This window comes from Lissotriton vulgaris, chromosome 7 (assembly GCF_964263255.1).
Source record: "Lissotriton vulgaris chromosome 7, aLisVul1.2, whole genome shotgun sequence".
Classification (NCBI taxonomy): Eukaryota; Metazoa; Chordata; class Amphibia; order Caudata; family Salamandridae; genus Lissotriton; species Lissotriton vulgaris.
The window spans coordinates 541,606,719-541,622,183 of record NC_141695.1 but is presented as its reverse complement, the minus strand read 5'-3'; the positions used below and the strand labels follow the sequence as shown (position 1 = coordinate 541,622,183).

At 38.7% G+C, this 15,465-nt stretch overlaps 1 protein-coding gene across 1 annotated transcript in view; it reads left to right on the top strand.

Moving 5' to 3' along the window:
- Positions 1-14,828, top strand: part of LOC147702002 (cytochrome P450 2B2-like) — a 369,916-nt gene extending 355,088 nt beyond the window's left edge. Inside the window, exons 8-9 of the mRNA XM_086930617.1 lie at positions 8,616-8,757; positions 12,104-14,828. Of these exons, the coding sequence (XP_086786743.1) occupies positions 8,616-8,757; positions 12,104-12,285 (324 nt within the window). The 3' untranslated portion in view covers positions 12,286-14,828. The remainder of the gene's footprint in view (positions 1-8,615; positions 8,758-12,103) is intronic.
- The last annotated feature ends 637 nt before the right edge of the window (positions 14,829-15,465 follow it).

Here is a 15,465-nt window from a genome sequence, read left to right as displayed (position 1 = left end):
TCAAATGCTTTTTTGAAGAATCTCTAAGTAAAGCATTTGATAAATAGGACTGCATCCATTGTTTGTTTATTTGGTGCAAGCTTCTTTACTAAAATTGTATACTTAACCTCCCTGAGCAAAGAATGTAGAACAATGAAGTAAAAAGGATTTCTAAAAACTAGGTCGCTCAATGTCAATGAAGAGTTACTTATGGTATTTCTATTTTTATATGGTCTGTTAAATAAGTGATCACATTCACTTAAACCTCACTCAAAGCTCCCCAAGGTGTTGTATTTTGACTTAATTATGGCAATTACTGGCATCCAATCTTGCATTCACAAAGAGCTCCTAGCATCCCTTCTTTACTTGCCATAGACTATGTTGCATAATAGGCAACCAGGTGTGTTGATTTGTGCAATAGGTTGAGTAGACACTGACTGGGGCTGTGAATTTCACTTTCTGTTTTTATTTTGGTAAAGCACTGTTTATTAGCAGTTATATATAGCACCATACCTCAAGAGTGTTATAGCGCTGTGCAGAGCATATGCTGTTAAAAGTGTTATATTCTGTAATCCTACAAAGAGTAACAAACAAATAACTTTGTGAAGGATGATAGGAATAAACCAGCTATTATAAGACAAAACCATGTACACACTGTCAAATTACAGGCAATATATGAGTGTCTAAAAATATAATGTTCGAGGCATGTGAGCTGTAGGTCACAAGCTTTGCATAAGTCTGCCATCTAGTGTTGGGTCCGGATGTTTACACTTTATTTTTGTTCAAAGAAGTCTTTTCCAGTCACGAGGTAGGTGACCCCTCCTTTCGGTGATAGTGTGCATGGGCATCAACTCCATTGTTAGATTGATATTTTTCTGCCATCGGGTTCGGACATGAATTGCTGCGCTCAGGTTCAACACCGTTCTCAGGTTCCCCTTGGTGCGCTATCCACTACCCTTGACGGTGTTGTTTCTCGATCGCATATTCCGGCCTTCGCGTATTGTATCCATTTCTAAAACTTCAATCGGAAAATCTTGTGCAAGGTCCTTGGGCCTAGCCGCTTCTACCGAGTTCACAGTAGATGGAACGGACTCCATTCCAATTCTGCCCTGCATGCCACTCTGAGTACCCCCGCATCGATCTACATGACGTGTGCAATTTGTGTTTATCACCTGAACACAACAAAGAAAACTGTAAAGCCTGCTGATCGTTCCGATAGAAGATGTTCCATGACCGTCAGGCTCGACGTCACAAAATGTATCAGGAACACAGAGACTTCCGCTCCAGATCTCTACAGAGAAAATTTAGACCAAGAGATCTCCGAAGCACAGGGAGCCGAGGCAGAGGAGGAAGAACATATCTATGTATCCGAGGAAGACTTAGACATCGAGGAAGACATCACGCTTAGTCAGCTCCTCTGCCCCAAAAGATACCCTCTTAAAAGGCTGCGGTCCCTCCTCTGCCTTCGGACCAAGGTCAGACACTGAGATAAAGTTTCAAATGCTCCACCTTCACACCCGGCACTGAGACATGTATCAAAGCCTTACGGCTCGGGATCGAGTCGACTTCCTTCTGGGACTGAAACCAAAACTTTGGCACTGAAAAACAAAGCAAGTAATCCCTCAAACACTTCTGCACTGAAACAAACTTCGGATCCGAAATCCTCAGCTCCAAAATCCTTGGCTCCGAAATTATCGGCACCAAAATCTTCCACACAGAAAATTCTGGCCCTAAGAGAAAAAACTACTCCTCCACCATCTAAGGATCCTTATTTGGATGTTCCACTTGCCAACACGAACCCCAAACAAAAGGAACCTGTTATTAACCCTATAATAAGACATATTTATACAAAGTTGCCAACAAAAAGAAAGCCAGAATTTGAGGACTCTTCTCATATCCCTCTAAAGAGAAGGAGTATGGGTATTAACACTTCTCCACCACCTGTTTCACCTTCTTCACCTGCTCCACCTATTGATCCTAATTTATTCATAACACCCACAAATAAACCTCAGCCACAATCTCCAGATTATCAAGATGATGGGGATGGGGATGGGGATCAAGATGGGGACACACATGGAGATGTGCCACAAGACAATGCTCCAGGCCCATGAGTTGACTATGACACTGATCCCGATAATGATAACGATCCAGACCTATACCCATATAAGCCTTCTCCTCCAGATGATAATGTGGGGTTCATTGAGTTGCTTAATAGAGCTGCACAGTACCATGTATTACAGCTCCATAAGGAGTCTCTTGAGGAAGATTTTTTATTTGAGACACTAAGTGCATCACAAAAGACTACACATACACTAACTATGTTCAAAAGTATGTTAAAACATGCAGATGAGGTATTCAAAGATCCAGTGCGAGCTAGGGTCCTCACACCTAGAGTTGACAAGAAATATGAAGCTGCACTTACAGATCCAATTTAAATCAGGGATCAGGTTCTATTAGATACTTTAGTCGTATAAAATGCTTGTAAATGAGCTAATTCTCAAACAGGAGATGCACTGCTTCCTGGTAAAGAATCAAATTTAATAGATGCCTCAGGCAAAAGACTGGCAGCGCAAGCAGCCAATCATTGGCACATAGCTAACACACAAGCACTCTGAGCAAGGTATGACAGAGCTCATTATGATGAGCTAGAGCAGCCGATCCTATATCTGCCTGATGATCATAAAGCTAAAGCTCACGACCTTTCAAGGAAGGGAAACTTATTTCCAACACTTCAATCAGGTGTGCTCTAGACGCAGCAGACACTGCTTAACGGGCTATTAAAACCAGCAGCCTACTTAGACGTCATGCATGGCTAAGGGCAACAGGATTTAAACCAGAGGTTCAAGCATCCATTTTAAATTTACCATTTAATAACAAATATTTATTTGGCCCTGTAGTGGACACTTCATTAGAATAAATTAAGAAAGACACTGAGGTAGCCAAATCAATGGGAACACTGCAGACATCATCCAACCGTGGTTCCTTTCACTGCTCCTTTTACAGGGGAGGCTCAAAGATTATGCCTACTGACGGGTCCTCTACCTCATATAGAGGCAATAGTGAATCACCCTCTACCAGAGGTTATTTTCAAGGTGGATTTCGGGGAAACAATGACAAAGGAAGAGGGAAAGGTAATAGACCCGAACTTCCCCAGCCACAAATAAACAGTGACTTGTCTCTCCTTCCCCTGATCATTCAACACCTGTCAGGGGAAGTCTCACTCAATTTCTCCCAGTCTGGAATACCATCACAATAGAAAAATGGATTTTACAAATTATCCAATCTGGTTATTGCCTGGAGCTTACCAACAACCCTCCAAACATTCTACCACAAAAACACAAACTATCTCCAGAACATATACACCTACTCAAACAAGAGGTCCAATATCGTCTGGAAATGGAGCTATAGAGCCCGTCCCATTACAATAGCAAGGGATAGGTGTATACTCTCTTTACTTTTTAATTCCCAAATAGGATGGTTCTCTCAGATCTGTATTAAACCTCAGCAAATTAAACCTATACATTCATTCAGATCACTTCCATAAGGTCACTCTCCAACAGGTGCTTCCTCTGTTGCAACAAGGCAAATTTATGTTCACTATGGACTTAAAAGATGCGTACATACATATTCCAATACATTCCGCTCAGGTTTGTGGTAGCGGGACAACATTACCAATTCAAAGTGCTCCCATTCGGAATCACCACTGCTCCCAGAGTATTCACTAAATTCCTGGCAATAGTCTCTGCACTTCTGACAACATGTTCCCATATCTAGACGATTGGCTCATCAAAGCCAGCTTTCTCACAAAGTGCCTACAGCACACTCAAAGCACACCACACTAAATGTACTACCCTTAATTCACAGTATATCAGTTGATGTCCCATCTTTAATCCTCCAAGACACAAACGTACTTGGGGGGTCACTCTAGATACACAAAAAGCTCTAACCTGACGCAATCCAGCCAGAATCCACAATATTCAGGTTCTCATTTCTAAATTTCAACCCAACCACTCATTACCAGCTCGGGTATTCATGCAGATACTAGGAATGATAGCATCTTGAATCATGATAGTTCTGTATGCAAGACTTCAAATGTGTCCCCTTCAGGAGTGTTTAGCACGTCAGTGGAATCAGTCTCAGGGTCGAATGACAGATCTAGTGTTGGTGGAAAGCCGCATAAATCGTTCTCTGCAGTGGTGAAATCCACTGAACCTTTCCAAAGGGCTTCCTTTCATTGACCCAGTTCCCCAGACAGTGCTAAAAGACGCATCACGCAATGGTTTAGGAGCTTATCACCAAACTCACACAATTCAAGGATTGTGGCGTCCAAAGGAAAAGCAACTGCACATAAATCATCTAGAGCTGCCATCAGTCTTTCTTGCACTCAAAGCTTTCCAAACTCACCTTGTAGGCAAAGCTGTCATAATGCGCACAGATAACATGACAGCCATGTATTACATACAGAGACGGGGGACACACACTCTCTCCAACTGTCATACCTTGCAAAAGCCATTTGGAGATGGGCCATTCATCAAAAAATGTTTCTCCTACATGAACACCTCCCAGGAGTAAAGAATAATATCACAGATCTGCTCAGTAGGCAGAGACAACAGATCCACGAGTGGGAACTTCACCCTTAAGTTCTCCTCCCATTCTTTAAGATGTGGGGCTTCCCAGACATATATCTGTTCGCCACACACCAAAACGCAAAATGCCCAAACTTTGCCTCTAGGTATCCACACCCATTATCCAAAGGCAATGCTCTATGGATGAACTGGTCAGGAATGTTTGCCTACACTTTTCCGCCTCTACCACTCATACCACTAGTGTTTCGGAAGGTCAGGCAAACATTCCTCACACTAATCCTGGTAGCTCCTACTTGGGTCCGTCGGCCTTGGTTCACTACCCAGTTGGAACTCTCAGTAGTTCCTCATCAAAAGCTACATCTAACATCCAGCCTCCTCACTCAGAGACATGGAGAGATAAGACATCCAGATCCCAAACCTCTCAACCTTGTGATCTGGTACTTGTAGTCATAGTTTGGTTATCTGAATCTTCCACCAGACTGTATGAATCTCATTAAAGAGGCCAGAAGAACTTCTACAAAGGCTTGCTACGCAGCAAAATGGAAGTGATTTGTTATTTATGGTGATAACCATATCAACCCGCTTGATGCTTCCGTTCAAAATATAATTTGCTATTTACTATGCTCAAATTTTGCATATACATCTATTTGCTTACATCTCGCTGCAATAGCCACTTATCTTCAACATAGACAACATCTGTCCCTTTTCAGCGTGCCTGTTATTAAAGCTTTCATGGAAGGACTTAAAAGAGTTATTCCTCCCACACTTCTACCTGCCCCAGTGTGGAATCTTAATATTGTCCTTACCAGACTAATGGGTCCACCCTTCGAGCCATTGCTTAAATGTGAACTGCAAATTCTCACTTGGAAAGTTGCTTTCCTAATTGCTATCACATCACTGAGGAGAGTGGGTGAGCTTCAGGCATTAACCATAAAAGAACCATTTTTACAAGTACACCAAAACTAAGTGGTTCTTCGCACTAACCCTAAATTTCTTTCTAAAGTTGTTTCTGCCTTCCACATCAACCAAGCTGTTGAGTAGCATGTGTTCTTTCCTCAACCAGATTCTGTGGCAGAACCTGCTTGACACACTTGGATGTTAAAAGAGCATTACTCTATTACATAGAAAGGACAAAACCTTTTCGTGAAACTAAACAACTCTTTGTCGCTTTTGCTCCATCACACAAAGGGTATCCTATTTCTAAATCAGGTATTACACGTGGATAGTTAAATGAATTCAAACTTGCAATGCAAAAGCAAAGAGAATTTTACCAGTTCCCCGTAGGGCACATTCAATCCGCAAACTATGGACTTCTATGGCTTTCTTAGGAAACATTCCCATAGCTGACATCTGTAAAGCTGCATCATGGTCTACACCACACACATTTATAAAACACTATTGTGTAGATGTGTTAGCTAGACCAAAAGCTAATGTAGGCCAGGCAGTTCTACGTACACTATTTCAAACTACTGCAACAGCTACAGGTTAGGGAGATGACTGCAATAAATAGTCTATGCAAAGCATGTGATCTACAGCTCACATGCCTCGAACGGAAAATGCTACTTACCCAGTGTGCATCTGTTCTTGGCATGTAGAACTGTAGATTAACATCTGCCCTCCCACCTCCCCGGGTACCTGTACCTGTTCCAGTAATATCTTACTTAGATACATATACATGGGCATCTCTATTCTACTCCTACTAACTCTTTTCTCACCCTCTGCGGGAAAACAATCTAACAATGGAGTTGATGCCCATGCGCACTATCATCGAAAGGAGGAGTTACCGACCTTGTGAATGCAAAAGACTTCTTCGAACAAAAACAAAGTGCAAACATCCGTACCCAACACTAGATATGAATCTACAGCTCTTCATGCCAAGAACAGATGCATACTGGGTAAGTAGCATTTTCCTTCTGGAAGCAGCACTGGTTTGTTTAGGAAGCATTCTAGATCTTTATGAAGCACTCCACATCAGGGGTTTGTCCAGATACTAGGCATGATAGAGTTCAGATACTGAAGTAAGTACCTGAGAAGGATTGTGAGAGTGTTTTGTGAAAATATGTATTGCGAGGAACAGAGAAAAACAAAAAAGTGATGACAGAATTGCTTAAATTAATCTCATCCATGGTAATTATTGTGGGATGTGATCCATTCCATTGTGTTTTTTGAACCACAGTGCCACCTCAGTCAGGAACCAGCCAGCCCGAACTCCTAGGTCCCTTCTGATATAGGACACAAGCAACTGTTTCTGCCTATGTGGGCCTCATCAGTGGGATTCAGCTAGAGACTTTTGGTGCTCTGAGCACAGATTTCATTTCTGGGCATACATGTCACACTTGGAGTGCTGCACTGAAGAAAACAAAAAAGTGATTGCTGGACAGAACTTTGGCATTGTTGATGTTTGTGATAAGTAATTCAGGATTTCAGAGAGAACTTTCTTTACATTACACCTGAGCATGGAAATACCCTAAGCTTTCAGGGTTAGCTGCTGAAGTGCAGTTAGAACATATGTGATACATTCTGAGGGTTTAGGATGAGCATACTTTTCCTAGTTGTAAACTATCTAGTTCAACTCTTGCGAAAGTGGTATGTTAATTAGGGGTGGGCAAAATGTTCCATTCCGCTCACAGAATTGGGTGCATTTTGTCCACCCAATGTTAGTCTTTAATGCGGAGTTCTGCCCAAATTCCCCTGATTGCCTTGTGGCATAATTATTCTCCTGTGAGGCTCCAGAATATGCGAGCTCGCAAGTGAGATTTGGGATCCACTAGCACGATCTTAACGCAGGAGTTCGTGGTGGATTTTGGTCAGAGGGCTCCAGTTTGAGGAGTAGATTTGCTGCAGCTCGAGTAGCACTTTTGAGCAATGCTTGATGTTGTTTGCCCTTATTTCCTGTGCTGCCTGCGCTACCACCACTACATTTTAGCGCAAGTTGTATATTTCCCACCCATTGGCAGGATTCTGTGGAATCTCACAGAGTTTTTCTGTAACTCCATGCAATTCCCCAGAGTGAAACTCCGCCAGTTCCGTCCCACCTCTAGATTTAATAGTGTTAGTCCAATAGGGGAGATGAAGGTGTTTCTCTCTCAACTGGTGGCCTTATACCTTAATACCCGACAGTGATAGCTCTAAGCTTTTTTTTTCTTTTTAAGGAATAGTTAAAAATCCTCACATTTATCATTAAGATTGTTGATTGCTGGAAAAACATAGGGACATGCTCTTCTTTATTGTTTCTGGGCGTTGAACTGAGTTTGTAGGTAGTTGTTATGAAAGGAGGCAATTGCAAGACATCTGTGCATTCTGCCTGCCTGAATATAAGCTAAAGTCGCATAGGCTGATATTGTTAAAAGATTAGAGCGACTGTAGCATGATTGCCCCTTGACCGTCACCTACCCAGCCGTTGGGCATTGTTCCTACTTGTCTCCCTGCTATTACTCCTTCCTCCCCTCCCTCCCTCGAATTACTGTAACATTGTTTTATGTGTACTGTTCATTACTATGCTTTTGTATCTGATGTAATTTGTAACGCAACAATCCTAAATGTAAAGCACTCTGATACCCTCTTGGGTCAAGTTCACGCTATATAAAACTTTATAAATAAATAAATTACTGTAACAGTTCTACAAATATTAAATGATCCTAGTCAGAATAGCTTTCTGTTGTGTATGAACCACACTGCAGCTATAAGCTGTGGTGAAAATCACTGGATTAATACACTAGTTATAGAATCCTAGAGGTCCTGGTGATTCTAACGACAGCAAGAAGGGAGATGGAGGTTAGCCCTTCAGAGGGAGATGAAATGGAAATACATTGCAACAGGTAACCAAAACAGTAAATGGGTTATTTTTTTAGAAAGAGTTTTTGATCTGTTTGAAATTTGCCCAAGCAAAACATTCCCCCCTCCACAGTTTACTCAACTTTTATTAGACATGCAGCTTAGATATGGCCATAATTAAATGGGTTTATATCTGAGCGATTTTGAGTATTCAGCACGGACTATGAAATTCTGAGTGATTCCACATCCAACCAGATTCTGTTTTTATTTTCTAAGGGTGCTCCCGTGATTGAGTTCCTGCAGACTGCACTTCAAGACAAGAAATATTGGGATGAGCCAGAGAAATTCAACCCTAACAGGTTCCTGGATAAAGATGGAAAATTAAAAAAGAATGAGGCTAATATCCCTTTCAGTGCAGGTACTGAGAAATATTGAGAATTCTCTCTCTTTCTGTCTCCTTCGTAACAATGTCCTGTATCTCTCTTTCTGTTTATAGATATAACTATTACAGTATATAGCAGGATGAAGTACTGAATTATCCATTTCATTACAACATTTTCCTTCGACCTGATTTCATAAATAACATCTAATAATTAAACTGCATCTAAGGTAGATAACAGATTAAAAGCCTGTTCTGATGTCACAGGGATTCCTGCTCTTACACCTACAGAGCAAGAACCTGCTGAGTTGATTTACTTCACAGTCTGAATATTAGACGAAAGTCACACATTCTTCTCTGTCGCAGAAGAATGAATGTTTTGTATTTTTTCCCATGTTAGGAATCATTAGGAGAAACTAGGTAGGATCACTGCATCTACATTGCAGCCACTTTACAGGTGATGTAACTGGCCATGTGGAAGAGGGACTCGAGGGTTTTTGATGCAAGTGCATTGTAAAGGGAAGCGTCTGACTGGAGGGATTGTCAATTATCATTTCCAGTTTCCTTAAGTCCACTGATGGAACTTTTAATGTTTTGTAATGCCCACGTATGTCTATATTATTGTTTCCCTGCATGCTACTATACTGCACAGATTTCCCGCTTTTATATTCTTTTAGTATGCCCTCATTGTTTTCATAATTTATTATTATTCATAAATTTCCTTGTTTCCTTCAGCATTACTTTACACAAGCTTATTGGCCTCTGCATTCTCCCATTTAGGGGTAATTGGGAAAATGTGAATAATTTTATGGAGATTTAAGGACATTTTCAAATTTTTCAAAAGGATTCGATGTATAATATTTTTAATTTGCTGAAATATGGTGATACGTTTGAGAATCTGCAAGTCATTCAGGTTGATTTGAGCTGTCTGCAGTGGCATGACCTGTTAAAGTTCATAAATTAGCCAAAGATGAATTTGTGTGTGTATCATTCAAACTAACGATATAGGTTTAATCTAAAATGTATGCACATTAATACAAAGAATCATAAGACTTTCCCCATATGATCAGAATCTTTTACTTCCCTAGAAACTATGAAAATGCATCCTGGTTAGGTCCTGTCTGTGCACTCACTTTTACCTACGCAGCTGCCAAAAGTAAGAGTGCTTAGCTTCTCCAATAGTCCTTTTGCTGCAGTAGTTTTAAAAGCCATGCCTGCATTTTGTGCTAGATCTGACCTAATGTTGCATTAAGGATGGCTTTAATGGGCTGGTCAACCACCTTGCCATTGCTCTTAAATGGATCACCTTCCTACATGACTGGAAACTGTTGCTGGGGTCATGAAAGCAGTAACTGGCAGGTAATGTCAGACATTGCACCAAGTGGGGAGCTTTAGTATTGCCCCTTTGCTTCTCTACATCTGTCTCAACCTTGTATTCATGAAGAGTTACCCTTTGCCAGGAGATAACCTGGCTTTCCTGGTACAAAACTGCGGGTGCTATTGAACATGTATTCCATGATGATGACCCATTTCCCTCAGAAGTCTCAACCAACAAAACTTTCTGTAAAGCAAATCAAACAAGATCACTAGGCTATTTGGAGCATTAAAAATCCATTCTGATCAAGTTTTGAAGTTGAATATTCTAATTGGCACACTTCATTTCAGTTCAGGCATTACCAGATCACAAACTAGTAGAACTATGCGGCCTTTAATCTCAATTAATGATAAAGTGCCATTCAACAACATTAATCAGTGGAAAACCAATGGGAACTAAAATCAAGCACAATGAAATGCAACATATTAATAGCCAATCATTTTGAGCAAGAGTCTCCTCTGATTGACCTACTGTAATGGGTTTGTAACTACATGAAGAGTGAAAGGCTCAAATCCATGCAAATGGAATTATTCCAAAGTTCTTTGCAATTTAGAGGGGTACCAAGTCGGGTTTTCTGTACTTTGCAAAATATTTTTAGAGGCTTTCACTGATCAGTTTAACTGGCACTCGATTTGATTATTGCACAGAAAGCAATCTTTAGGATCTCCTGATGCAAGTATTCTCATTATGAAGAGGAAGGTAGTGGAAATACAGATTCCACGGACTGTAGAAAATAGTATAGCGATTTAAGAGATGTGACAATATTATGATGAGAGGTAAGTTATCCCCAATTTGATGAAATACATACTGTAAAAATTGGAATAGCTAGTACACAGGTAGTATGGAAGAATTTGATAGATAATTCATCTACAAGATGTAATTGAAAATGGTGTATTCATATCCTACAATAATTTCAATAGAAAATACAGCTTGGATTACTATATGACATTAAAACTGGTACTATAAGAGTTTTTAAGGCATTTATAGATAAATGGAGAGATGGATATAGGGATAGTAGTGGACCAAATATGTAAGAGGGTGAAAAGCATGTATGATCTCACATTTATAAAGTATGGTTCTGAGACCCTACCCTATGGATCTTTTCTTAAAGTGTTGAATTAAAAGCTAATTCATTTAGAGTGACATTTTATCTGCTTACCTGAATGTACTTGTAGATAAGCCTGAGAGGCTGTCTCAATAAAAGAATAATTTCAGAATGTATTTGAACTCGATGAAAATAAAAACATTGAAATATATATTCAGATTTGTGTGAGAAATGCCTAAAAGAGATGTATTGTGAAGGTATAATCACATATCCATGATATATAATAGAATTAGAAATCTTTCAGGGCAAATTGAAATGATTGTGAATTTAAGATTTCCGGAAAACCATAATTTTATCACATCCCAGAAAAATTAATAATTCATTACTAATGGAATTCTACATGATATATCACAATTGAAGATTGGATTAATACATTCATGAAGTTATCTGCTATGGAAAGAAAAACATTTTCAATAATAAATATGCATGCCATTTCAGCATATTTTTATAGACTGATATGGATCAAATAAGTCTACTTTTATTAAGAGACACTGTGGAGGTTACACTTTATTTTATGTAGGGTGTTTTACCTTCATCTTAATGATTATGTAATTTTTCTAACTATTTAAATTCAAATTAGGAAATGTTATCAAACTAATATTCTAGTTATCCTAATATATTCCCTTGAAGCCTCAGGTCAAAATTGTATTCTCAGTTTTCATTCTGCTCTGCAATGAGTCAAGCTTTTATTCATCAAAATGATGCATATTATGATTACATCAGTGCTCTGAATTCTTCTCAGTTTTATTATCAGGTTTAAAATAGGAATACAAATGTCATTTGCCAGTATCATCATAACATCAGCCCTCTCATGTTGTTGTCATATGAACATGTTCAATCTATTACTGTGCTTCTTTTTTACAATCTTATCCTCTGAAATATTCTTACCATTTTTTCTTCTTTAGGAAAGCGTGTATGCGTTGGAGAAGCTGTGGCTAAGATGGAAATATTTCTTATCTTCATCACTTTGTTTCAGAAGTTCTCATTCAACGTTCCAACTGGTGAAAGCAATCGGATCGAACTGATTGGTGGAGGCATCCGGATTCTTAAGCCGTACAACATATGTGTTGAGGCACGAAATCTGTAAAATGAAAGCCGAAGCATCTTGTTTATAAATGCAGTAGACAGTTGGGGGAAATCAAAACTCTCAACGTTCAATTTTTTCAGTTATTGCTTTATTTTCAAGGCAAAAACCTGAGGTGGACTCTTCTTAACAATTTCTTGTTCTTTGACCTACTGAGCATTGTGAATTAGTCAGTCATAATACATGTTAACATTTCAGCAATGGAAATCGAGAGCTTCCTCTACTTCAATCAACTATGACTGACCATTTTAGCCAGTTGAGATTGCATAGGTCTTGTGCTGGCTTGGGGTCATTTTATGTGGTTGTTGCTAGTCTTCTTATTGTCACACAGGTAACTATGTGCGCCTTGTCCAGAATTTCTACACTTTTGTTAAATGTATTGTTACCTGTAGTAGGTGGGTGCATAGTCTCTGTGAATATGATCTACTTCCTCATAGACCCAGGGTGCCCTGCCATATTGGTACTTATACACCCCAGTATACGTCTAGGGTGTTCAGTGAAACTCGTAGCAGCCTTTTCGAATATACCCAGAATATTTTATACAAAACTTGTATCGTTATACCTGCTAGGTGCTATGTGCCTAGGAAAATGTCCAGTTTATGCCAGTTTACACATTGTGCTTATAAATGCATTATTCTTGCATCCTGTTGTTAGGAATCTGTTTATTATACCTCTTAAGTGTTCTGTCCTGTCCTTCTGGTGTTATGCCCAGGATCTGTCATGTTGCTGTCAACAATCTGTACCATTATAGATCAAGGATACCCTGTTCTATTGTGGAAGCCTGTGCCACCATAATTCTAGGGGTTTGTGACCCATGGTAGAAGTATTTTTCACTATATGCTCAGGTTGTTCAGTAATTTTGCTTAGCCATGATCCTGAAAGTATTGCCCTGAAATTCTCGTAGTTTAATCAGCAGCTAAAATCCATTCTTCTTTGCTTTCACTTGAATTTCCACTTTGTTCTTCAGAGTTCTCTTTGTAAATATATATATGTAACAGTGATGGAAAGAAATTAATGATAGCATTGCTATTGTATTTTGTTTAAGTGTTGTCTTTTCTGGTATCAGTGTATGAGAGCCTTTGGTTCCTTCTCTTCACTATATCTGAGCACTGTTTTCTGTTATAAACATTCAAGAGCTTTAACTGGCTCTCCCCACTCCTCTGTGCAGTGACATATCTGAGAAATATCTAAAAAGTAACTATTTGTAGGAAATTGTGACTGTGGGAAAGAATTAATCTTGCTGCAGGAGAGGAAGGTTTAGAGAAATATTCTTGTAAATCTCACGTGTTTCTTGATAAATCACTATCATCTAGTAGACAGAGCTCTCTATTAGTGTTTTGTGACAGATGCTCTGTGTACTTCCTGAAACACTTCTGCAAAGTGGAAAGTTTACCAGAAAATCAGAACTCATATATCTAATGCAGAACAATGAGAGGAAGAGAGATGTTAAAGGCTGCACTGCAAAAGGATCTTACTTTCTATATCAAGCTATCACTGATTAGACTCTGTGTAATTAGTCAGGAGTCACGACATATCTTATTTACCTTAAAGTCGGAATACATAAAAAGATAGGAGCACTAAACTAGAAAGACAAGTTGTCTTTTCTCATGTGGATGTTCATGGAACAAACTGCAAAAAAATCCACTTTCAATATTTAAGAATCTTACTAAATAAGAGATTTGAGCAAAATAAATGTCCTTCCCAAATTTCACCTATTAAAGATGAAAAAATCTGATTCATAGTGTAAGCTCTGTTTGACAAGCAATATGCATTGTAAAACAAAATGTAAAAAGAAAATAACAAAACAGGCCTTTTCCATCTGTGCACCGAGGATATCGAACAACATCCCTGTACCCATCAAGACCCTCCCAACCCTTCTCCAGTTCAGGAAAGAGTTGAAAACTCGCCTCTTTAAAGAACGCTACATCAAAATGCATTAACTGTCCACAACTCAGCTTTCTCATTCACTTTAATCTTGCCTTTGACCAGGTACTGAGCTCCACTGTCTTTTGGCTAGGTTCACTGTATAGAAATAACATTTACATGTACATATATTAAATGTCTACTGCCAGTGGATAATCTTTTCCTCTATGGTACACTCAACTGTGCTTCATTAATAAATAGATTGTGCTTTTATATGTGCCAAAAAAACAATATTCAACAGGAACATCCCTTGAATTCCATAAATAACGGACATCTAGTGTTGGTCCATGAAAGCCAAACCCATGCCAGAGTTGCAGGATATTCACATACAGACATTCCATCTGAATAGGAAATATTTACTTGTTCCATGGTTAGTCTGAAAATCTGGCACTGGTTCACCCTCATTGAAGATGTTTGACAAATGTTCGCCATTCCGTTTGGACAAATTATTTTTCCATTCCATTGTATTAGGAGTCCTAACAAACTTGTTTTCCAAAACAAAGTACTTATAAAAAAAAGTATATTGATGTTAATATGTAAATGATATAAAAAATACATGTTCCATTGCAAATTACAAGGTTTTACTTTAGAATACTTAAATAAAAAAGACCAAGAAAAAAATACAGGTATGTTGTGTTTCAGTAGAATTGTTTTTCTTTGTGCTCCCAGGGTCCATAGAGGGTCCATGTTGTAAATGGGTTACCAACATCATTTCTTGATTGCGTCCATTAAGCAAAGTGAGAGAAGATGTATAATGGAATGCTTTATATACATCTATATATATTTCACAACACAGTAAAAAATATATGCACCTGCACACAAATAAACATATATAATAGATATGTTAGATAGATACATATATAAATATATATATTTTTAGAACAAATCCTTACCTCACTTGGGTCCCTCAACCTGCCAAGGGCGGAGCTCTTATAGATACTGGGAACCCATCACACAAATGCAGCAACAAATATACAATTTTTGCCTTCACAAATCACAATAAGGTGAAAATGAAAAACTAAACACCAGCAGATTGGGGCTTCATTTCTTTCTTTTTTTGTAGATATGAGCTTGATTTTGAATATATATATATATATATATATATATATATATATATATATATATATATATATATATATATATATTCACTAACAAAACCATAGGTTTCAGCCACGTTATAGTTAAAAATTTGCATTTAAAAAAACCTTAGAAATTCACAGAAAAATCATAGGTTTTACACATGTTATAGTTAGCTGGGCA